Genomic DNA, 21,504 nt, shown 5'->3' on the forward strand with positions numbered 1-21,504 from the left:
AGTTCTATACACCATCTCCAAACTTCTATTCTATCTTCACTGGATATAAATACGAACAAGTAGAATGGAAAGAAAATGTTATAGAAGCTTGGTTAGACCATGTCAAAGAAATTATATGCAATGGAAAACGAAAGAGTCTATGAGTATATCTTATGTTGGTTTGCAAACATCTTACAACATCCAAGTGCTAAAAATGAAACTGCTCTCATTGTAATTGGAAAACAAGGAACTGGTAAGAACACTTTCTTTACAGATATTTTGTGCAAACTGTTTAGAAGGCTATTCGAACCCGAATATGACAAACTTAGAAAACATCTGCGGTAAATTTAACTCTTCAATAGAGAATATGAAACTTATAGTATGTAACGAACTTCAAAGTATAGATACAACAAAGGTTTTAAACTCAGATGCTTTGAAGAGTCTTATAACAGACAAAGTTGGAGTTGTTGAAAGAAAGTATAGAGACCAAAGAGTTTGTGAAAATGTTGCAAATTTCATCATGGTTTCAAACAACGCCGTTCCGATGAAGTTAGAAAGTTCTGACAGAAGATATGTAGTTGTCAGAACGTCAGAAGCTCATATGCAAGATACAGAATATTTTGACGACTTAGCAGAAACTTTAACACCTAACTTTTACAACCACTTGTTCTCATATTTCATGACATTAGATATTTCAAAGTTCAATCCAAGACAAATTCCACATACCGAAGAGACAAACATTGTTAGAAGCAAACAAGAGTGTATATGAACTGTTCATAGATGAGACTAACTTTGAGTGTTTAGATGAAAGGTCATTGTACGATTCGTATAAACAGTATTGTCAAGAGTATGGTTATATGACAGCGTCTAACGAACATTCTTGGCAAATGTCAAAAGTCTTTTAGATGTTCAGAATGGTGTATATACAAAGAAAAATTTTTCTGAGTAAATTTTAAAAAAATATTTTTTTTCCGATAGAAAAAAAGATGACAAAATTCATCTCAGTCAACAAGTACATGTCAGGACTTAAAGAAGAACTAGACCCATTCACATATTTGAATGTTTACTTCTACCATTTTGAAAAGTCTACATTTGACAAAGTTTGGAACATCGAACCAGTTAAGTTTGCTATTGTGACTAAAAATGGTGCGAAATTTGAAGACTTAGACATAGAAGGTTTGTTAACAGTCAAAGAAAGTTTTGACAGAAGGTTCTCAAACCTTAAAGAAGGCAAAGATACAAACTTGTTATACCTTATGAACCAAAGAAAGCAGACGACTATGAATATTATGAGTCTAAGATAGTTGAAGTTCAAGGTAAATTGGGTAAAAAGATTTTAGAGTCTAAGCCAGTGTTTGCTCCTAAAGAGGAAGAGAACATTGACATTGACCCAGAAATGTTCTAAAAATAAAATTTTATTTTTACATGTCAAATTTCTTTTTCTCTGGCTCTGGCTCTGGTTCTTTCTTCTCTTCTTCTACTTTCTTTTCTTTCTTTTCTCTCTTCTTCTTCTCTGGTGAGTTATGTCAACTTCTCAGAACCATATTTTTGTAAAAGGTCTTTGTCATTTAATAGCTTTCTATTCTGTTTTCTATTTCATTTTCAAGAACAGCGCATGTGTCTTCTTTGCATTCTAAGAAGTTTTGTTGGACTTCATCTCTCCAAGAGGCGTCATCTCTGTCAACAAGTCTGTCATTGACAAATTTTAAGACTTCTCTGCTTAAGGTTTTATGGTTCTTGTCATATTCCAGAAACAGAACTTTAGAACAAATTCACCTTTCTTGTTTACACTATGTAAGATTTTATGGTCGACAGATGTTTTGCTGTCGAAAAGCTTGTCTCGAATATAGATAGCGAAATCGCTAGACATTCCTAAAAGATAAAAATTTTAATTTTTCTAAAAATATGTTAGAAAAAAAGTTTGCTGACATTGACAAAAAATTTGAGAATGTTTTAAATAAGAACAAGAGGAATTGGAAAATGCTCAGATAAAACCCATACATGACAAGTTCCTATTTGCTCAGAATGGTATAACAGGTCTAATCGCACCACCTGGTCGGGTAAGACTTTCACTTATCTTAAAATGGCTGCCAACAACAAGAACTAGATGAGAAGAACCCATTCTATGAGTTAGTAGTCATTTGTAGTACTTCTGGTCAATTTGACCAAACCGTCAATTCGTTCAAAGATATTATAAAAAAGTCTAAGTTAGTATGTATAAAGATACTGAGTTGTTAGATTGGATAAAGAAGTACCAAAGAAGAGTTTTGAAGTACAATGCTATAAATGAGTATGTCAATTCTAAGTTTAAAGACCCAAATGAGGAAATGCAGAGAATATTAGAGAAGAAACACTTCAGAAACAAACAGAAAGAGATTGAGTACCTTTCGAAGAAATTGCAATCTTACGATTGGAAGACTTACCCTCACAGATGTCTTCTTATCTTAGATGACTTTGCTTCTCATCCTTTGTTAAAGAACAGAGAACAAGACATGTGTCGAATCTAAGAAGCTCAGACACTTTAACATTTCAGTTGTCATTTGTGTACAGACAGCCAAGAGTTTAAGTAAGGATGTAAAGAGAATACTTACTGATATTATACTTTTCCCCGGATTGTCCGAAGACGATTTCATGGAACTTATGAAAGAGTCCATGGCAGGTAAGTTTGACAGACATGAACTATGGGAGAAGTACAAAGTCATACAAGACCCTCATACTTCTTTCAGAATTCACATCTACGCAAACAAAGTTCAAATTGTAAAAAGTCAAGCGTAAAAATGTAAGTGTTTGAGTCTTAGTCTGTTGTGGTGCTGGGGCTGTCGGTTCTTCTGGCTTTGGAATGGACTCGGTTGGTGGAACGTCGGACATTCGTTTGTGTCCTGTCGGAAGGAAGAACTCGGAATGCCAGAAGGAAGGACTTTTCCTGTCGGAAAGAAAAACTTTTCCTGTCGGAAGGAAGGACTTTTCCTGTCGGAAAGAAAAACTTTTCCTGAAGGAAAGAAAAATTTTTCCTGAAGGAAAGAAAAATTTTTCCTGAAGGAAAGAAAAATTTTTCCTGAAGGTCGGCCAAAAAGTTCTCAATTTTCGAAAATTTGAATGGTTTACGGACGGACAACAAGAAAAATTTTTCCTGTTGGAAAGAAAAACTTTTCCTGTCGGAAAGAAAAACTTTTCCTGTCGGAAGGAAGGACTTTTCCTGTCGGAAGGAAGGACTTTTCCTGTCGGAAAGAAAAACTTTTCCTGTCGGAAGGAAGGACTCGGAATGCCAGAAGGAAAAACTTTTTCTGTCGGAAGGAAGGACTCGGAATGCCAGAAGGAAGGACTCGGAATGCCAGAAGGATTTGACAAGACAATTTACCTTATAGAGCTACCTGAGCCATCTTTGGTGTCAAGCTTGAAAAATAAACGCTTTACATGTATTTTTCAGCAACTTCGTCAAATAATTTTATAGCACTATCTATCTCATCTACTTCAAACGTTTCTTTACCTTTCGTGGGAGCACCATACCTTTTCTCAAAAACTTCAAGCAGTTCTGTTTCAGCAGCTCTCATATCATTTACAAACACAACCTTAACTCTATTGACTGTACTGTCATATCTTTTAGTTATATTAAATGTTCTTCCTATCTTATATCTCTTTGTATTGAAGTCCTTCGGTTTCTGAACGATGTAAAGTAAGCCTTCACAGCAACGTTCCGTATCGAATGAACCATATGTTATGAAATTATATCCAACAACTGGGTCAATCCAGAACAAAACTAGTGGTATAAGACTTTTGTCGATGAGATATGCTGTAGTTCCATGAAATCTTACCGATATCAAAAGCTCAGGATTTCTTGTCAAAATTTTCTGAGATGAAGCATTTTTAACCCAGTCCTTTGCTCTCTTTCCAGATGGTGTTAAAATGTCTGACAAAGAATATTTTTTGTATTTCTTTGAGTATCTTACGTTTAAATCACCTATTCTAACCACCTTGGTCTCATTGTCTATCTTTTTAACTGTTTCAAACTCAGTGCTTGTCATTTCCTGTTCTTACATACAAAATAAAAAAAAATATTTTAAAAAAACTAACGCTATTTTTTATTTTTTCTATCTTGTATAAAAGATATGATTTCATAGAGTTTTTTTACGATTTTCATGAGTTTTAGGCGAGTAAGATTTTTTACTTACTCGCTGTTCTTCACGATTTTCATGTGTTTTTTTTACGATTTTCATGAGTTTTAGGCGAGTGGTTTTTTTTTACTACTCGCATTTTTTCACGATTTTCATAGAGTTTTTTTACGATTTTCGTACGGAATCTCTATCCTCGGTTTTTCGAGGGTAGCATTTTTTCACGATTTTCATGAGTTTTTTTCACGATTTTCATGAGTTTTAGGCGTTCCGCGGTTTTCCGCGGGTCGCATTTTTTCACGATTTTCATAGAGTTTTTTTACGATTTTCATGAGTTTTAGGCGTTCCGCGGTTTTCTACCGGTCGCATTTTTTCACGATTTTCATAGAGTTTTTTTACGATTTTCGTACGGAATCTCGTTCCTCGGTTTTCCGAGGGTCGCAAACATATGAGGAAATTCATGAAATTTGGTCATTTTTTCATGATTTCAGGGATTTTTTTTACGAAGAGTAAAAGTTCACTTCGTCAAAAAAATACAGTTATATCATGAAATTTGGTCATTTTTTCACGATTTTCATGAGTTTTATGCAAGGCCGAGAAAAGTCGGTCTAGAGAAATTTCACTCAAAAGTTCTTGTGTGCTTTGGTTTTTGAACCAATCGTCTGTATGTTTGGTATCTGGAGCAAAACATGCTGTCAAAATACTTTGCATTTGGTACATGTCATCTTTGACCGAACGAATGAGACGGAGTTGTTTGTTAAACTGAACCCATCGTATTCTTCATGAATTTTGTATAAAAGATATGATTTCATAGAGTTTTTTTACGAAGTGCAAAAGTTCACTTCGTCAAAAAAATACAGTTATATCATGAAATTTGGTCATTTTTTTCAGCAAAAATATATTTTAGATCTAACCAGGTCCCTCGGTCCCTCGGTCCCTCGGTCAACTAACATCCTTTTGAAAATGGTGACAACATGACATTTTGACAACAGTCCAGGAAATGAACTTCTTCGTATATGTTTTGTTGAGACTTCAGGGATTTTTTCACGAAGTGTAAAAGTTCTCTTCGTCAAAAAAATACAGTTATATCATGAAATTTGGTCATTTTACTCAGCAAAAATATATTTTAGGTGAAGTGGTGAGATCTCACCTGTTTTCTCACCTGTTTTCTCACCTCTTTTTCACAAGCGTTTTACATGAATTGTACGATGTATATTTGAAATCCTAAACAGTTTTGTAGCTTCTATTTCTTCTGTCAGTATGTCAAAAGTTTTCACAATGCCGAATGTTTCTTTATATTTCTTCTTGACATCAGATAGAAGGAAATCGTCAGCTGTTGGATAGTTTTTGTTCAGAAATGTCAACATGTCCATTTATCTTCTGCTGGTTTCTCTGCTTCTTTCTTTAATCTGCATAGTCGTTTCGCATACGTTCTATCTCTTTGACGGAGTAGTTATATTTCCTCATTGCTGCTTTACATTTTGAACATTGTGGGTTCATTTTAGCATTGTACATTGAAATAAAACCTGCAAGTACAACTAAGGCGTCAATGGTTTTCTTTAACTCAAAAGTTGCTGGTTTTATCTGTTCGTTCCATACTTTACCTCTTTATCTTTATCTCTTATCTGCCATACACATTTTGCAACTAACGAAACAAAGTTGTCGTAGGTCTTAAATTCTTCAGATTTGTATATGTCAGAGATGTTCTTATATAACATGTCGCAATCTTTGTCCATGACTTTGTGGTTGCAATGAAATCCAAGAAACTCATAGTTTACCTTACGTATGAACTTCTTGGTTTCTACTGAGTCAGTTGGTTTGACTTCTATTTCATCGAATTCTGGAATAGTAAGCTTTTGTTGTTGTATTTCAGGAAGTTTAGGTAGATGGTCAATAATATCCTGCATTTCATAAAGATATTCTTCATTTGTTTCATCTTTCGCACTACAGTCTAAATCTCCTTGGAGAAGTTCTTGCTTTATCTTCTGGATTTCTGTTTCGAAAGTATATGAAGAAGGAATGAAGCTTTTCATCTCTACTAACATTGAAGTTGGGTTCATGACTAACGAGTTTGGTGCTGTTGTTGCTAACATGTTCTTACAATAAAAATAAAAAATATTTTTTTTAAAAAACTAACTTTTTTTATGTTTTTTGTGAAAGTGTCAAAATTCATGAAAATTCAACGGGTGAGAAAAGAGGTGAGAAAAGAGGTGAGATCTCACCACTTCACCTAAAATATATTTTTTGCTGAGTAAAATGAGTTTTGGTTGAAAAAACAGGTGGAGCCAAAAGTGGCTCGACCTCAAAACAAGCATTTTTGTGAAGAATATACCAACCCGCGGAATTCCGCGGGTTGCTTTTTATACAAAATTCAACGGGTGAAAGTCTTGACAAAACAAGAATTTCGTGAAGAATATACCACCTGCCGGAATTCCGCGGGTTGCTTTTTATACAAAATTCAACGGGTGAAAGTCTTGACAAAACATTGACGATGAAAGTCTTGACAAAACATTGACGATGAAAGTCTTGACAAAACATGTACGATGAAAGTCTTGACAAAACAAGCATTTCGTGTTTGAATAAAATTATGATACCATATAACATAATATATTTGCATTTCTTATGAACATCATTATTTTATGAAATTCTACTTTGAGAGCATAAAGTCTTGACAAAACAAGCATTTCGTGTTTTAAAAAACTACTGAACATCTTCTCATCTGTAACAAGACCAGAGTTCCTGAGACATGTAAGAATGCAAGGTTCATTGACAATTGTTTCAATTGAATTGTAAATTCCATACCTTGTCAGGTTAATGTCAGACTTATTTCTGAACGGGAAATACCCAGCATGTTGTCTGACTGCTTGAGGGTTGGGTTGTAACCATTCGAACTTCACGCTTGCAATTCCTTCAATCGCATTTAAGATGTCTGAGTCGGAGTCAACCATTTGTTCTCTCTTTGTAGTCTTGAAAGCGTCAAGAAGCATTGCAGCTGTTGCGACATTGCCATGTGAGTAGTATATATGACCATCTAAATCTGTTACGGTTAGTCTGAGATTGTATCCTTTCTTATTTCCGTCTTGTATGGCAGCAAGTACACCCATGAAGCCTTCTTTGTTCTTTCCTTCGTCAAAGTTAACTGTAAAGGTTCGACCAGATGTAATTTTACTTCTAACCTCACGATACTTCTCATATGCATATCTTGTTCTTTCCATGGGGGCATGTGCATCTTCACCCTTCCCTTTTTTCCTTCTCAAGGGATACAATTGTTCGTTATGTTTCCAGTAAAATCTGGCAAAGCCGTCGTGTCCTTCAACCTGAGGCTCAGTAACATTGAAAGGCATGTCCATAAGACGCTCTTCTTCTAACCTCTCCAGTCTGTTTGGATAGTTTGTGCGCGCTGTTTCCAGGTCCATTTCGTAGCGAAGACCAGACAATTTGTCATAGACTTTTATGGGTCTTCCCTTCCTATATTTAAACTTCTTTGAAACTCTCCAACCATATCTTTCTAACTCTGCTTTTATTCTAGCAGACCTTCTGTCCATTCTATATGGGGGCATTTTTATAAAAATAAAAAAATACTGTTTTAAAATGGTATGCCATTTCATATTTCTCATCTAATTTCTCATGAACTTCTTCATCTAATTTCTCATGAACTTTCTTCATCTAATTTCTCATGAACTTTCTTCATCTAATTTCTCATGAACTTTCTTCATCTAATTTCTCATGAACTTTCTTCATCTAATTTCTCATGAACTTTCTTCATCTAATTTCTCATGAACTTTCTTCATCTAATTTCTCATGAACTTTCTTCATCTAATTTCTCATGAACTTTCTTCATCTATGTCTTCCCAACGGTCTTTTGCGACAGACTCAGCGTACAGTTCAAATAAAATAAAAAAATATACTGTTTTTCCTTTACTTAACGTAACCACCTGCTACCATAAGCCTTTGACGCCAACCCATACCAGCTAATGAAGGTTGGCTTGGTTTAGTCTCCAGACTAACCTTTGGTTTTGGTTTTTCTTCAGTTTTTGGCTTCCCTTCTTCTATCTGTTTTTCGTCACTTTTCGGTTCATCTGACTTTACCTCACTTGCTGGAATAGTTGTGTCGTTAGTATCTTCATAAATATCATATGCCATTTGTTTTTGTTTTCCTTTCAACTTTTTGTGTTTGTTGTAAAGTTTAGAATATTTCGACTCTAAGTCAATGAGATGTTCTATAATGAACTGTTGGTCAGTGAAGTAAACTTTTCCATCTGTTGTCTTGAAAGCTCCTTCAGACTTCAATATTTTATTTGTGAGAGTCTGTTTCTTTTTTGAGATACTTGCCGTTCCATTTTTATGAAAAGTGACTTTGTAGTTAGGGTTTGTATTTCCAGACCTCACACTTTCTATTATTGAATTTTTCTCTTCATCTGTAAGTTCTTTGACAGGTTTTGACAATGGTTCTGAACTTTTTGTTTGTGGTGTCAAATCTACCGTTTCAACTTCTTCGGTCATTTCATCTCAGTAAAAAATTTTAGTTTGGTTTGTTTTCAACTGGTTGTTTAGGTTTTTTAAGTCGGTCTAAAACTTCCTGAGGTATAGGGAGGACTTGACAAACACGTGGTTGTGTAACTGCTGGAAGCCGACAAATCCATCTTGAGCCCATTTGTCTCAATGCTGTATTGTTCATTTCATCTCAGTAAAAAATTTTACATTCCCCACGTTTGAGGCGGTTGAGGTTGGTTGTTGTTTACCCACTGTTGTGCATGGTTATATCCTCTGTTAAAGAATCTTTCACCTTGGTCCATGTAGTGTCCTGCTTGGTTATAGTAGTCATTTGCTTTTTATAGTAGTTTCCTGCTTGTCTTCCTACATTGTCCATCCATCCTTGAACTTTTCCTCTTTGTTTCAGGATTTGGAATAAGATTTGCTGCATCTCGTGCTACATCCCAACCTTTCTGTACGGTTTGTATAATAGGTTGTGCTTTCTCTTTCAGTATACCTAAAGTACTCAAAATCTTCCTTCCAATTCCAAATGCACCTCTGGCTAGTGTTCCCACTGCTGGCAAAAATCTAGATGCGACTCCTGCTATTGCGCCAAATAAACCCATTTCTTATGGGTTAAAAATGACGAATTCAAACAAGGACCCGTATGTTTCTAAGGCGACAAAGAAAGCACTCATGGTAAAAATCTTTAGTTCAACACCAAATGCTTGGTTTATGGATATCTTTGAAAACATTCCGAGGTATAGAGAAGATGGACCACCATACTGGTTAATATTTGTTGGTCAAAACACAAGATACTGTGAAGCCATACCATTATGGTCCAAAAATATTTTAGATGTGAAAACTGCTTTGACAATATTCGTTGACAAATACCATCCAACAAAACTGACATCTGACTGTGAAAGTTCTTTCAAATCAGACGATATTAAAAACTATCTGCGTTCAAAAAATGTAAACCAATATTTCATTGTCGACCAAAACCATTCTGCTCTTGGTGTCATTGACAGTTGTATAAAAATCTTAAGAGACTTAAACCAACCACAAGGTGGTGAGGTAGATGAAATGTCATATGACGACAAGTACAGACACTTCTCCATGGCAAAGATGAGACAAGTTTTAAATATTTACAATAACCGTAAACAAAAAGGTTTGGGAAACCACTCCCCTGAAGAAATGAAAAACAACCCCGACTTAGAGAAAGACTATATATTTAATAGTTTAGTCAAAAGAGACAAACAAGAAAGAATGCCAGGCTTCAAACTTAAGAAAGGTGACAAAGTAAAAATAGAAATACCTAAACGCGACCCATATGAAAATACTATTGACTATGACAACAATGGGAACTCGACAGGTACTCACATTCGTGTTCGTAAAAATAGAAGAAAGTATACAAGAGAATATTATGAAGTTTTAGGCAAACATGGCAAAATGTACAGACTGCAAGCAGAAGATAAAACGACTATTGTCAGACCTCGTTTCAAACTGTTAAGGTTCAAGGTGGTATATTTCAAACACAGTTCCTAACAAATATAAGACAACTCCTGACGAATATGCTAAAGAAGTTGAAAATGACGACTAAGCATTTCTATACCATGCGTAAACTGTCATGTATGGTGGCATGTAGTCTTTACTTTGTCCCGTTGTTTGCGTATACCCTGAAACGCGATGTGTATGGTTTCCATCTCCCTGTGTGCTACCCCAGAAACAATTTATAGCAAACTGAATGTCGTCTTTAACATCATATCCTTTACCTTTTTTCATTGCTGACCAATCCCAAAATCTATGCTTATGCCAACCTGCTTCAGATGTACTTAAATTTATGTAGTGACTGTGCGCAGGTAAATTTTCACCTGAAATCGTTTTACTTCCACCTGTTTCCTTTGAAGAGTTTGCACAATACAAAAACCTGTCGACTATTTGAGTCCAAGTTCCAAAACCAAGTACTACTTCTGGTTTGGTAGAGTTCATTGACGTGTAAATAGAACCAACCGGGTATATGGTTTGAAGTATTTCTGTCTTTAATGTTTGAAGCTCTGTTTTGTCAGCTTTTTTATCTAACTCATCGTTAACATATGTTTTGTCAGCTTTCTTATCATATAAATCTTGAGCAGTGAATTTAACATTGTTTTCATCCTCCATGACATAGACATTTCTACATCTAATGTATTTCATCGTCGTTATGTCATCCTCCGATGTTAAACCTTGTGGAAAGTTAGGAGGTTTCCAATTTAATACATCCCCACCAGTTCCATCAGGTTCTTCAACCGTTCCTGCAATATTTTCTATACCAACAGTTGCGAAGAAATCGTGTGTATGTCCAACGTCACTTTTCTTGTTTAAGGTTTCTTGTAAGTTTGTAATATCAGATATGGTATGTGTATGAGTCTTTTTAGAATATTCTTTGTCAGCTCTTGTCACTTCACTTGACATTTTATTGTCAACATATGTTTTATCCGCTTTGTCATCTAATATTGCTGGTAGTTCATCTACGTCATAGATGTTATGTGTATGATGTTTTTGTGGGTATGTTCTATCTGTCCATGCGAGAATATAGTCTCTTGTTGCATCTACATACTCTTTGTCAGCTTTGTTGTCAATATCTGCTTTCAAAAGAAGTTCATCTATAGGTTTCTCGTTTAAAGTTCTTTTTGTTGGATTTATACAAACAGTATGGTTCTTACTGTCTTGAAACAGAAACTCGTCTGTCATTGGGTTTATCGTCAGTTTTAAGTTTCCTTCTTTCAATGACTCAGATATCTTAGAATAGTTTGAAAAGTTTGTTGTGTTCTTATTTAGAGCTTGTACAATGAGTTTCGGTTGTGTTGTATTTCTCTCATAGACGCTGTTTCTTTCGACATTTTTATTCTAGATAAAATATGCTTTCAATAGAAAAAGAAAATTCAAGAGTTGCTACAACTAAACCATTAGATGAACTTTTTACGAATGTCGGTCAAAAGTTTGAGACAGAGACCGTAAAGCATGAAGGCTATCGTTTTGACTACCCACTAAGATGGTTAAGAGACCCATCCGTCACAAAAGCTATTGGCTTTCGTAGAATGAAGTTCATTTCAGAAGCCATACATGGTTTCCCATTTACGGTCGCTTTTGAAATTCGATACTATAACAAAGAAAAACGTGCGTATGAGAAATTTGTACAGGGAAAACTTTTACAAGTTAGTTTGCTTGTAAACTTAGAAACAACTCTTCAAGCTTTTCAAGAAAAAATAAACGATATCTATCTCGAATATGCAAACCAGTTTAACATTGACGAAGGAGAGTACCATCTCGATATTTTATATGACAGGAAAAATGCAACTGTTAAATTCAATAGAATAGAAGACCTTGGAGACAACGTTTATATTTCTACAAAATATAACAACTTGGCATGGTATAGATTTTGAGGATGTTAAATCAGCCTGCAGAATATCCAGTACACCCGAACTTTTATGAAGTCGAAAACCCTAATGGAACATATGAAAATGTTTTCGACTCAGATGCTATTATAGTTCATGCTTCATTTTCTGGTGCACAAAACTCTTTTTTATGCTTGGCAAATGACTTTTACGAAAAACCTACAAAGCTATATGAACCACCGAGTGGAAGTATTTCAGACTTTCAAGTATGGTTTACAACAGATGGAAGAAAGAGAATAGTTCCATTCCATGCGTTTTACTTAGAACTTAGTTTCATATACAACTACTATCGAACGGTAAAAATATAATTTTAATACGGTTGAGGTGTTGGATTTGGTTGCCAACTAGACTGTGGTGCAGGTTCAGGTTGTTGTATAACAGGAGCTTGTTCTTCTGGTTCAGGGTCTTTAGGTATAATACCAACAAACTGACCTACTCTTTACCAATATTTTTGACTCCGTTCCAAATTCCTCTTCCTACGGTTTTTATTCCATTCCATATACCTCTTCCAACATTTCGAAAGAAGTTTCCTATTCTTCCAAAAAACCCATTTTACTATATGTAAAAATCTAATGTCCGCCTAGTCTCTTACGTTTCCTGTTGAGTTCCATTGCATTCTTTAACTGGAGCTCATACATTCTATTTCTCCTCTGGTAGAAAACATACTCTGGGTCAACTCCTGTGTTCGCGTCATCTGCATAGAGTTGTTTATATCCCACTTCAGGGTTTGTATAAAACTCTTTCCATCTCATATTTGCATACCATGGTGGTAAGCCTAACGCAGCGTCATTTGACATGGCAGTTTGCATTTGTACATCTGTTGGCACTTGACCATAGTTTGCCATTGCAGTTTGTATTCTAACTTCATTTGGAATATTCTCTGGGTTTGGTTGTCCAGGTTGCTGTGCATTCGCTAAGTTCTGTGCGTCCATTTAATATTAGATAAAAATATCTCTTACGAGTACATATGCTGAACATTTGCTGGTATTGGTTCATCTTCATATTCTCTATATCTTTCTGCCACGTCAAATAAGTAAATGACACAATGGAAAAAACCTAAAACAAGTAGTCCTATTTCAAACCACATTTACTTACCAATAAAATTTCTTTGTTGTGACACTTTTTCCGGTTTATAGGACCTCTCATATTCTATCTTATCGTATCTAAACTCATAGTCATGTATGTCCTCTAACCATCTCATGACACTTTCCAAACCACTTTTATCGGATGTAAAGTAAAAGCATGGATGGTTATGTAAAACGTCTAAAGTTTCTAAAGAGTCTCTCAAAGTCCAGTCTACTTGGTATTGAAAATCGTATGTGTTAAAGAACGGCGGGTCTACTATAAAGAAAACATTTTCCTTGTTTTTATATTTTTCATACAACTCTGTCCAACGACATCTCACAAACTCTATACCCTCAGTATATTTTTCTATGTTCTCTTTGAAAACCTTTGTATAGTTAAGATATAAAACGTTTGACATAAGTGTTTCAATGTCATGAACTCTTATAGAACCACTATACAATAGTCTAGAAGATATACTATCCCAGTCAATATACTCTGCTTTTTTCAAAACCTCTCTGACAGTATTTTTCTTATCTAATGGTATACGTTCCATCTTACCTATAGGTATCTTTTCTTTCAACTCACTCAATATTTTGTTTGTGTCTGGTATATGTTTGAGACGGTTCATATAGTTGTCGAAGTCATTGCATATAATCTTTGAGTCAGGAAATACAGTATGGCACAAATGAGATATATAGAAACTTCCACCGAACAAATCTACAAATGTTAGACCATTCGGTAGTTTCTTAAGTTCTCTCAATAGAATATCTTTACATCTACTCTTATTTCCAAAGAAGGGTAACGGTGGTTTTGTAAAATTCATTTTATATTTAATAAAAATGTTTTTCCCCTGAAAAGTGACAGAAAAGTGACAAAACATCTTCGGGGCTAGAGGGCACGAAGTGCCTGGAAGCCCCAATGCCTTTTTTTTTTTTTTTTTTTTTTGATATTGTAATCAATTATGCTTAATGAAGCTTTATCCCGTGAACCCCTCATATTATTGGAAAATAAATAGCGAAAACATGTAGAGCTGCTATGTTCTCAAGTGTATGCTGATTTTTGGATTATTTCATGAAAACTAATGGCGGGATATCTTGCATTATTTAAAAAAATTGAACTATGCAAAAATAAATAGTATTATATTTTTTCTCATGAAATGCTATTATGAGACAACCATAAAAAACCATATGTTGTATTTTTATAATTTGATTGATTTTTTTTTTTACTATTTCATTAATCTTTTATGAATAATAATTATTTTTAATATATGTGCTATTAAAATTTCAAATTTTGACTAATATATCTAAGTTATCTGAACGAAACATTTAGAAAATATCATACTTACATTGAAATAGCAAGTAGAGCATATTAATAGCAAGTTTCTTGGCTTTATATCTATCATCTATTGTTGTTTGATGGATATTTAATAAATGTATTTTATATCAAACAAAATTCACTCTATTATATGGTGTCAATTAATTAAAACAATTTATAATAGTAGAAATGAATTATCTGATATAAATCTCACATTTTGTCCATCAGAAATACTTTAATTGCATACGCATAACTATTAGTAATATGTCTGGAGTGTCAATTAATAACAATCCCACAACAAGTAAAATTCAGATTTTTATTAAACTTATTTTTTCCTAAAAGTTTTCTCAAATTACTATATATACATATGTGGATAAAATAATAGTAATATTGTAAAAAATTAGATAATTTTTTTTATTTGAGAACCTCTCAAAAGTTCATTCAATTTATCAATTGTTTCAGTTTGATGTATATTCATTTCTGGAGCCTAAAACTTTAGCAATCATGACAATATCATATTCTCTTTCTAACTACGCAATGTAAGGGTATCCTTAAAAAAAGAATTGAATTTTTCCTCAAACACAAAAATATTAAAAAACAGAGTTATAAGATATGATCCAAAAGACGACCCTAATAATAATGATTCATAATCTTATAAAAAAAATCATATAAAAAAAATGTAAAAAAAAGGTAATAATCCAGGGCCAATCTTTTCCGTCAATTTCCTTAAGCACAAGGTTAAGAAAAGTATGCAGGAACTAATCCATGCACCTTTTTTTGTGTTCTCAATAAATCCGCACTAAAAAGTGTGGATTAAAGGAGCACTCTATTTGTTCTATCTAGAGCCACCCAGATAGGTACAAATAGCGCAGTTGTTCTTTGAAGAAAACAACTAATGGCTACCTAATTAATTAAATTAAAGCTGCTACAAATAATTTCTTATTTTTTTCCCAAGTAATTACTTAATATTACTGCATTGCATTCAAAATTAATTTTTTTTTCCTAAGATTTTTTTTTTGGGTTGAGAATTATCAAAAAATCTTAGTTTTGTCTTGCAGCAGGAAGATCTTGGATGATCTTCTTATAATTGGAGAACAAATCGTTGCCGATTATGACGAAATCGACAGACCCCGAATTATTGTAAGTTAATTACAATAATTCAGGGTTGTTTAATCCAACATTTCTCTTCTATGACTCTAGAAGATCAATTCTTCGCAGTATTCGAACGTCTCGAATGAACAGTCTTCAAATTCTTCAAAACTGTTAACGGACGTCGTAAAATTGGCAGAATTTGTACTGTCAACAACAGTAGCTTCCTGATCAATTGGATGACTTTCTTCCAAAGGAGGAGGAAGAAGGATTTGCTGTTGAGATTGAGGAATTATTGGTGAATAATCAATGGGAGTATCAGGGCGCTTGCACGCAAGACTTGCCTTGTACTTGTTGATCAATTCAGCAATCTTTCGACCAACTTCACAGTTATTAAATGTGAAATTGTCGTTTTCTGCTTTGCTTGTAAGCTTTGAAGTGATTTCTTGCATATTTGAGTGCATGAAACGAATTGTGTCGTGATTGCAAAGGAATTCGTTGTATTCGCCCCAAACAGAGTTGAGAAAAATTGCAAACTTTCTGCAGCTGAGAATTTTCTCAATAAATTCGAAGTTGGCAGCATACCAGCCCATTGTGTTTGTTGGGCTGCTGATAACCCCAGAGAGAAATTCCCAATTTTTAGAGATGAAATCGAGCATTCCTGTTCTTGTACGCCAGTCTTCTCTTCTTAAGTGAAGTCCGAACATTTTGCGAGAAAGTTTGACTATAACCGCAAGGAAATCGCGTCTTAAGTAAGAAGAATATCTCTTCAGCTCAACTTTGAGATTTTCTTGTGAGATGTGGACGCTACCTTGTGGCTGCTTTGTTTCTGTAGCTTCGTTGTGGATATTGGAGAAGCACATCATTCTTAGTTGCCTATGAAAATCTGAAAAATTTTCGTGGAAAAATTTTTATCAGTATTCAAAGAAAAAAATGTTGATGGACATTCAATTTGAAAATATCCAAAAATTTTGCGCTAATTTTTAGTTCATTATACTATAAATATGCATGCGATCAATTTCAATTCTTTTGAAAAATTCGATATCAGGAAGCAAAATTTTAAATTACACATATCGGCGCACCACACCGATAAACCGAAAATATTTCTCGAAGTCATGCTCCTTTTTTTGTATTAATAATATAAATCATTTTCTTCTCAATTTTTACTTAACATGGTAGTAACAATTTTAAATAAAAAACAATTTCTTTACCTATCAAAAAAAAAAAAAAAAAAAAAAAGGTAGTGGGGCTTCCAGGGCTGCGCCCCTCTAGCCCCTGAAGATGTTTAGTATAAATGAAGTTCTTATATACGGGTCTTCCAGGAGCTTTTCACAAAATATATATGTTTTCATGTTTTGTCACTTTTCTGTCACTTTTCAGGTAAAAACATTTTTATTATATATATATAAAATGAATTTTACAAAACCACCGTTACCCTTCTTTGGAAATAAGAGTAGATGTAAAGATATTCTATTGAGAGAACTTAAGAAACTACCGAATGGTCTAACATTTGTAGATTTGTTCGGTGGAAGTTTCTATATATCTCATTTGTGCCATACTGTATTTCCTGACTCAAAGATTATATGCAATGACTTCGACAACTATATGAACCGTCTCAAACATATTCCAGACACAAACAATATATTGAAAGAGTTAAAAGAAAAGATACCTATAGGTAAGATGGAACGTATACCATTAGATAAGAAAAATATTGTGAGAGAGGTTTTGAAAAAAGCAGAGTATATTGACTGGGATAGTATATCTTCTAGACTATTATATAGTGGTGCTATAAGAGTTCATGACATTGAAACACTTATGTCAAAAGTTTTATATCTTAACTATACAAATGTTTTCAAAGAGGACATAGAAAAATATATTGAGGGTATAGAGTTTGTGAGATGTCATTGGACAGAGTTGTATGAAAAATATAAAGACAAGGAAAATGTTTTCTTTATAGTGGACCCGCCGTTCTATAACACATGGGATTTTCAATACCAAGTAGACTGGACTTTGAGAGACTCTTTAGAAACTTTAGACGTTTTACATAACTGTCCATGCTTTTACTTTACATCCGATAAAAGTGGTTTGGAAACCGTTATGAGATGGTTAGAGGACATACATGACTATGAGTTTATATATGACAAGATAGAATATGAGAGAGGTCCTATAAACTGGAGAAAGTGTCATAACAAAGAAATTTTATTAGTAAGTAAATGTGGTTTGAAATAGGACTACTTGTTTTAGGTTTTTTCCATTGTGTCATTTACTTATTTGACGTGGCAGAAAGATATAGAGAATATGAAGATGAACCAATGCCTGCAAATGTCCAGTATATGTACTCGTAAGAGATATTTTTATCTAATATTAAATGGACGCACAGAACTTAGCGAATGCACAGCAACCTGGACAACCAAACCCAGAGAGTATTCCAAATGAAGTTAGAATACAAACTGCAATGGCAAACTATGGTCAAGTGCCAACAGATGTACAAATGCAAACTGCCATGTCAAATGACGCTGCGTTAGGTTTGCCACCATGGTATGCAAATATGAGATGGAAAGAGTTTTATACAGTTAGTATGGTTAAGTCGTGTACTGTGGCACTGCGCGCCTCCTTACCCATTATATGTGAATTTGACACTTTACAAAACCAGTAACATATATTTTTACAACACAAACGACAACACTAACTTAACATTAAATATTTACAAAGCCGCCAACCACTTCACTTCACTAACGTTTTCACAAACGACTTCACTAATGTAAAAAATAAACGTTCTCACTTACAAAAATATTGCAACTCCTCCCATTGCTGTGCTTCACATAACAGCTCATAATCTTCTGACTCACTTTCTTCTTCATATAGGTCAAAATCACTGTCAAAATAAATGTTAGTAAGTTTTGACAAAGCTAATGAAACACGCTTACCGTTTGTATCATATGCTTGTATAAACTTTCCATTCTTCATTCCTTCATAAACGCTCAAACTAACTTTACCCTTTCTCCCTCGTATCTGATAGAATGTATTTTCACGAGGAACGAAGAACAAGTTCTTGAACTCATGACCGTTGTAGTTTGTTATCTCAATAGTTTTCGTCATTTATATAAAAATAAAATAAAAATAAACTTAAAATTAATGATATCACCACCCTCACACGTATGAAAACATAGCGCAAAAATAAATTTAGGTGAAGTGGTGAAATCTCACCTCTTTTTTCACCTCTTTTTTCACCTCATGAATTCATTGCTTTATAACTCTCTTCCTTTCTCCAACTCTTCTAACTTCTTCCTAAGTTCAGCAATGTTGTCCTCATGAAGTTTAATCTTCCTTAATATACCTTCTCTATCTAATGGTTGCTTTATCTTTCTAAACTGAACTCTACCATCCTTCATAGTATGAACGTAAAAACCTTCTGGAACCGCTCCTGATTTAATGTATTCTACCAAAAATTTTTGTTTCATTGCTTCAGTGACTTTAGTCGTCATTTTACTCTAAATAAAATGTTCAAATAAAATAAAACTAACATTATTTTTTCAGTAAGGAAACGCAGGAGTTTTACGATTTATTTGAGGAGTAGGTTCTGGTTTAAATGTTGGAGTCGGTTTAGGAGTTGACTTTTGAACAGGAGTTTGTACTTCCATAGGTTCAGGAGTCATTGAAGGTTTTGCTTGTGAAGGCGTTGGAGTTTGTTTAACTTCAGCTACTTCAGTATTATTTACAACATTTGCTTTATTTCTTTTCAACATCATAACTGCTACTGCTGTAGCTAGCAAACCTAGTGGGAGACCATATTTTATATAAGGACTTGACCAAATGCTATTTTGACAGGAGCTGGTGGAACACCTAACCTTGGTGAGACTGCTCTTTGCCATTGTGCAGCTCGTAAGAAATATTCAATAGGTGCTCCATAATCGTTTGGTAAAGTTTGTTTCATAGATGGTGAAGGTTCACGAGAGCTTGATGAAGAACTCATTTATAAGCTTTAAAAATAAACGTTCATCCTTTATTCCTCACCGTCGTCCGTAGCTAAGTTATAGTCATCTAATCTTATTATTGGGATTCCATTAGCACGCACCTGAATGGCAAAGCAACAATCCCTCATAAATCCAATAAGTGGCTTTGGTACATTTTCAGTTGCTAGTTCAATAGGTCCTTTAACAGACAATTTGTATGTTATTGGAGCAGTAGATGTTTGACCTTGCTGGAAGCAAAAGTCCACTTCTGTTGGAAAACCACATAAGAAATGTGTGTTGTCATAGCTATCCCATTTATGTTCCACACTACCATCATCCACCAATGACCTCATAACATCTTCATTAAATCCAATCATATCATTGTTTGTATTGCAGGCGTTCGCAACCATTTCATAAAATACAGGTCCATATGATTTTTCAGGTTCTGCAGGCATATTTCCATAAGCTCCCATGGAAAGCTGAAGATATTTAAACTTAGGGTTCTCAAAATTAACATAATAGTTGTCTTTCTTTCTAAATAGTGCCCAAATACTTTTAACATTAATAGGCGTATAAGCTGCTGTAAATGTTGCACTTGAACTATCTGTATTCTTTGAGAATGAACCGTCCATAGGAATCCAATCCATAACTTTAACAGGAAAACATAAAGCCTCGTTTGTATAATGTTCTACAAGTTCTGTATAAATGTTAGGGTCTAAAGAGAATGACTTTGGATGAATGAAACATTCATTAAAATCCATCTTTGTTCGAAATAGTTGCTGGGTTACAGTTGTAATAGTAACTGTTCCACTAGCTTCTATTGCCTTCGTTATCATAGTGAATGGTTCATTCCATGGAACAAATTTATTTGTCGGTGGATTTGAATCTGAAGCAAATGCAACTTTAAGAGTTGGATTGAAAGCAATGATATCATTTACAGATATAGATGTGCATTGTAAGGCGTCGCTACTGAACTTTACTTTAAGCTGAATGTTACCAGCAAATGCAGGAATAAATCTTATAGCTTCTAATGGAAGGAATCTTCTAACAGGAATTCTTAAACGAAGCTTAAAATCAAATGATTTTCCTGCTGTAATTGGACCACTAACAATTTGTCCTGTTCTGCATGTTCCCGAATGACTCCATACATCTTCATGTCGAGTCTTTGAGAAAACATCTACTTTCTTTATTTGTTCGGTAGTTTGTGAGTTTGAAGTTATATATGCTTCTTCTCTTGCGTTGTCTTGAGAATATACGATACGACCATTTGCAAGGATTTGATATCCAGCAACTGCATAGAAAGCGTCATCGAAACCAATCCAAAATCCTGGTGGGTTTGTTTTATTGGAACCTGAACCAATTTCTTTATCTGCAATAAATTGACCTTCCATTTTATACGTAATGAATGTATTGTAAAGGTCCAACATATTTCACCAGGAGGTGAGAGATTGAATGTTACCCATGTGTTATCTTTAGCAGTTCCAGGTTGTGATGGAATCTTTGCGTCAGAATATTTTCTATTAGTGTCACCAATTTGAACTGCATTGTCTATGATATCGAAATATGAGCGAATCTGATGAATATGCTCTGCTGGAGTAAATTCGTTTAGCTGTTCGTTCTGCATGTATTTACTTCAGATAAAAATATCTATTTACTCATTATTCTCACTCTTCTTCTTGGCATTCGTGGTGGAAGTTGTTTCTTGACATTTTCAATGAACTGTACATTCTCTTTTGTCTCAACTTCTTTCACTGGCGGGTCAGGGTTCTTTGACTCGGTTTGCTTTTCAATGAAATTCACGAACTTTGCAATAAGCTCTTGGTTCGTTATTGAAAGAACATCTGGCTTCTTTTCTTCTTGTTCTATTGACTTTTCAGTTTGAACAGAAGGTTTTATATGGGCTTCGTGGACTTCACCCTTGCCATGCACCTTAATGTTGTCGCTCTCTGCATTCGCTAATGGAACCTTTCTTTTTCTTACATATATTTTACCATCTTTACTCTGACTTACGTAATAGAAAGGATGTTGTATTCCTCTGGCGTCATTTAATATAATAGACTCTCGTTCTGATTTTGACAAGCTCATTTT

The 21,504-nt window shown here is 34.3% G+C and overlaps 11 protein-coding genes and 2 pseudogenes across 13 annotated transcripts, besides 5 other annotated features; 3 read left to right on the forward strand and 10 right to left on the reverse strand.

Annotated features, from left to right (window-relative positions):
* Window positions 1–14,005: part of a mobile genetic element that runs on past the window's edge.
* TVAGG3_0196000 lies at window positions 2,063–2,754 on the forward strand (annotated as a pseudogene). The gene has a single exon. A coding segment is annotated over exon 1 (692 nt).
* On the reverse strand, window positions 5,433–6,181 carry TVAGG3_0196010 (annotated as a pseudogene). The gene has a single exon. A coding segment is annotated over exon 1 (749 nt).
* TVAGG3_0196020 (uncharacterized protein) lies at window positions 6,674–7,633 on the reverse strand (the record flags this gene model as incomplete). Its single annotated transcript, XM_051226161.1, has 1 exon — window positions 6,674–7,633. One exon carries the CDS (start codon window positions 7,631–7,633, stop codon window positions 6,674–6,676), a length of 960 nt encoding a protein of 319 aa, XP_051111147.1.
* On the reverse strand, window positions 8,007–8,591 carry TVAGG3_0196030 (phage tail repeat-like family; the record flags this gene model as incomplete). The annotated part of the gene is made up of 1 exon (XM_051226162.1): window positions 8,007–8,591. One exon carries the CDS (start codon window positions 8,589–8,591, stop codon window positions 8,007–8,009), a length of 585 nt encoding a protein of 194 aa, XP_051111148.1.
* TVAGG3_0196040 (uncharacterized protein) lies at window positions 8,611–8,766 on the reverse strand (the record flags this gene model as incomplete). Its single annotated transcript, XM_051226163.1, has 1 exon — window positions 8,611–8,766. One exon carries the CDS (start codon window positions 8,764–8,766, stop codon window positions 8,611–8,613), a length of 156 nt encoding a protein of 51 aa, XP_051111149.1.
* Window positions 9,204–10,071, forward strand: TVAGG3_0196050 (uncharacterized protein; the record flags this gene model as incomplete). The annotated part of the gene is made up of 1 exon (XM_051226164.1): window positions 9,204–10,071. A coding segment is annotated over one exon (868 nt), but the record flags the coding sequence as incomplete, so codon positions are not given.
* TVAGG3_0196060 (uncharacterized protein) lies at window positions 12,565–12,927 on the reverse strand (the record flags this gene model as incomplete). The annotated part of the gene is made up of 1 exon (XM_051226165.1): window positions 12,565–12,927. One exon carries the CDS (start codon window positions 12,925–12,927, stop codon window positions 12,565–12,567), a length of 363 nt encoding a protein of 120 aa, XP_051111151.1.
* On the reverse strand, window positions 13,213–13,883 carry TVAGG3_0196070 (phage tail repeat-like family; the record flags this gene model as incomplete). The annotated part of the gene is made up of 1 exon (XM_051226166.1): window positions 13,213–13,883. A coding segment is annotated over one exon (671 nt), but the record flags the coding sequence as incomplete, so codon positions are not given.
* Window positions 13,932–14,005: a terminal%2Cinverted (terminal inverted repeat of Maverick-3 transposon ID:TVAGG3_0195960).
* A 783-nt stretch (window positions 14,006–14,788) lies between these two features.
* On the reverse strand, window positions 14,789–16,582 carry TVAGG3_0196080 (uncharacterized protein; the record flags this gene model as incomplete). Its single annotated transcript, XM_001298301.2, has 1 exon — window positions 15,571–16,329. One exon carries the CDS (start codon window positions 16,327–16,329, stop codon window positions 15,571–15,573), a length of 759 nt encoding a protein of 252 aa, XP_001298302.1.
* Window positions 16,583–16,679: 97 nt separating this feature from the next.
* Window positions 16,680–16,770: a mobile genetic element.
* A 1,061-nt stretch (window positions 16,771–17,831) lies between these two features.
* Window positions 17,832–18,119, forward strand: TVAGG3_0196100 (uncharacterized protein; the record flags this gene model as incomplete). Its single annotated transcript, XM_051226167.1, has 1 exon — window positions 17,832–18,119. The coding sequence occupies one exon, from the start codon at window positions 17,832–17,834 to the stop codon at window positions 18,117–18,119; it is 288 nt and encodes a 95-aa protein (XP_051111153.1).
* Window positions 18,120–18,728: a terminal%2Cinverted (terminal inverted repeat of Maverick-1B transposon ID:TVAGG3_0196110).
* Window positions 18,120–21,504: part of a mobile genetic element that runs on past the window's edge.
* TVAGG3_0196120 (uncharacterized protein) lies at window positions 19,623–20,252 on the reverse strand (the record flags this gene model as incomplete). Its single annotated transcript, XM_051226168.1, has 1 exon — window positions 19,623–20,252. A coding segment is annotated over one exon (630 nt), but the record flags the coding sequence as incomplete, so codon positions are not given.
* Window positions 20,812–21,049, reverse strand: TVAGG3_0196130 (uncharacterized protein; the record flags this gene model as incomplete). Its single annotated transcript, XM_051226169.1, has 1 exon — window positions 20,812–21,049. A coding segment is annotated over one exon (238 nt), but the record flags the coding sequence as incomplete, so codon positions are not given.
* On the reverse strand, window positions 21,068–21,501 carry TVAGG3_0196140 (uncharacterized protein; the record flags this gene model as incomplete). The annotated part of the gene is made up of 1 exon (XM_001308589.2): window positions 21,068–21,501. A coding segment is annotated over one exon (434 nt), but the record flags the coding sequence as incomplete, so codon positions are not given.

The sequence above is a fragment of the Trichomonas vaginalis genome, chromosome IV (assembly GCF_026262505.1).
Source record: "Trichomonas vaginalis G3 chromosome IV, whole genome shotgun sequence".
NCBI lineage: Eukaryota > Parabasalia > Trichomonadida > Trichomonadidae > Trichomonas > Trichomonas vaginalis.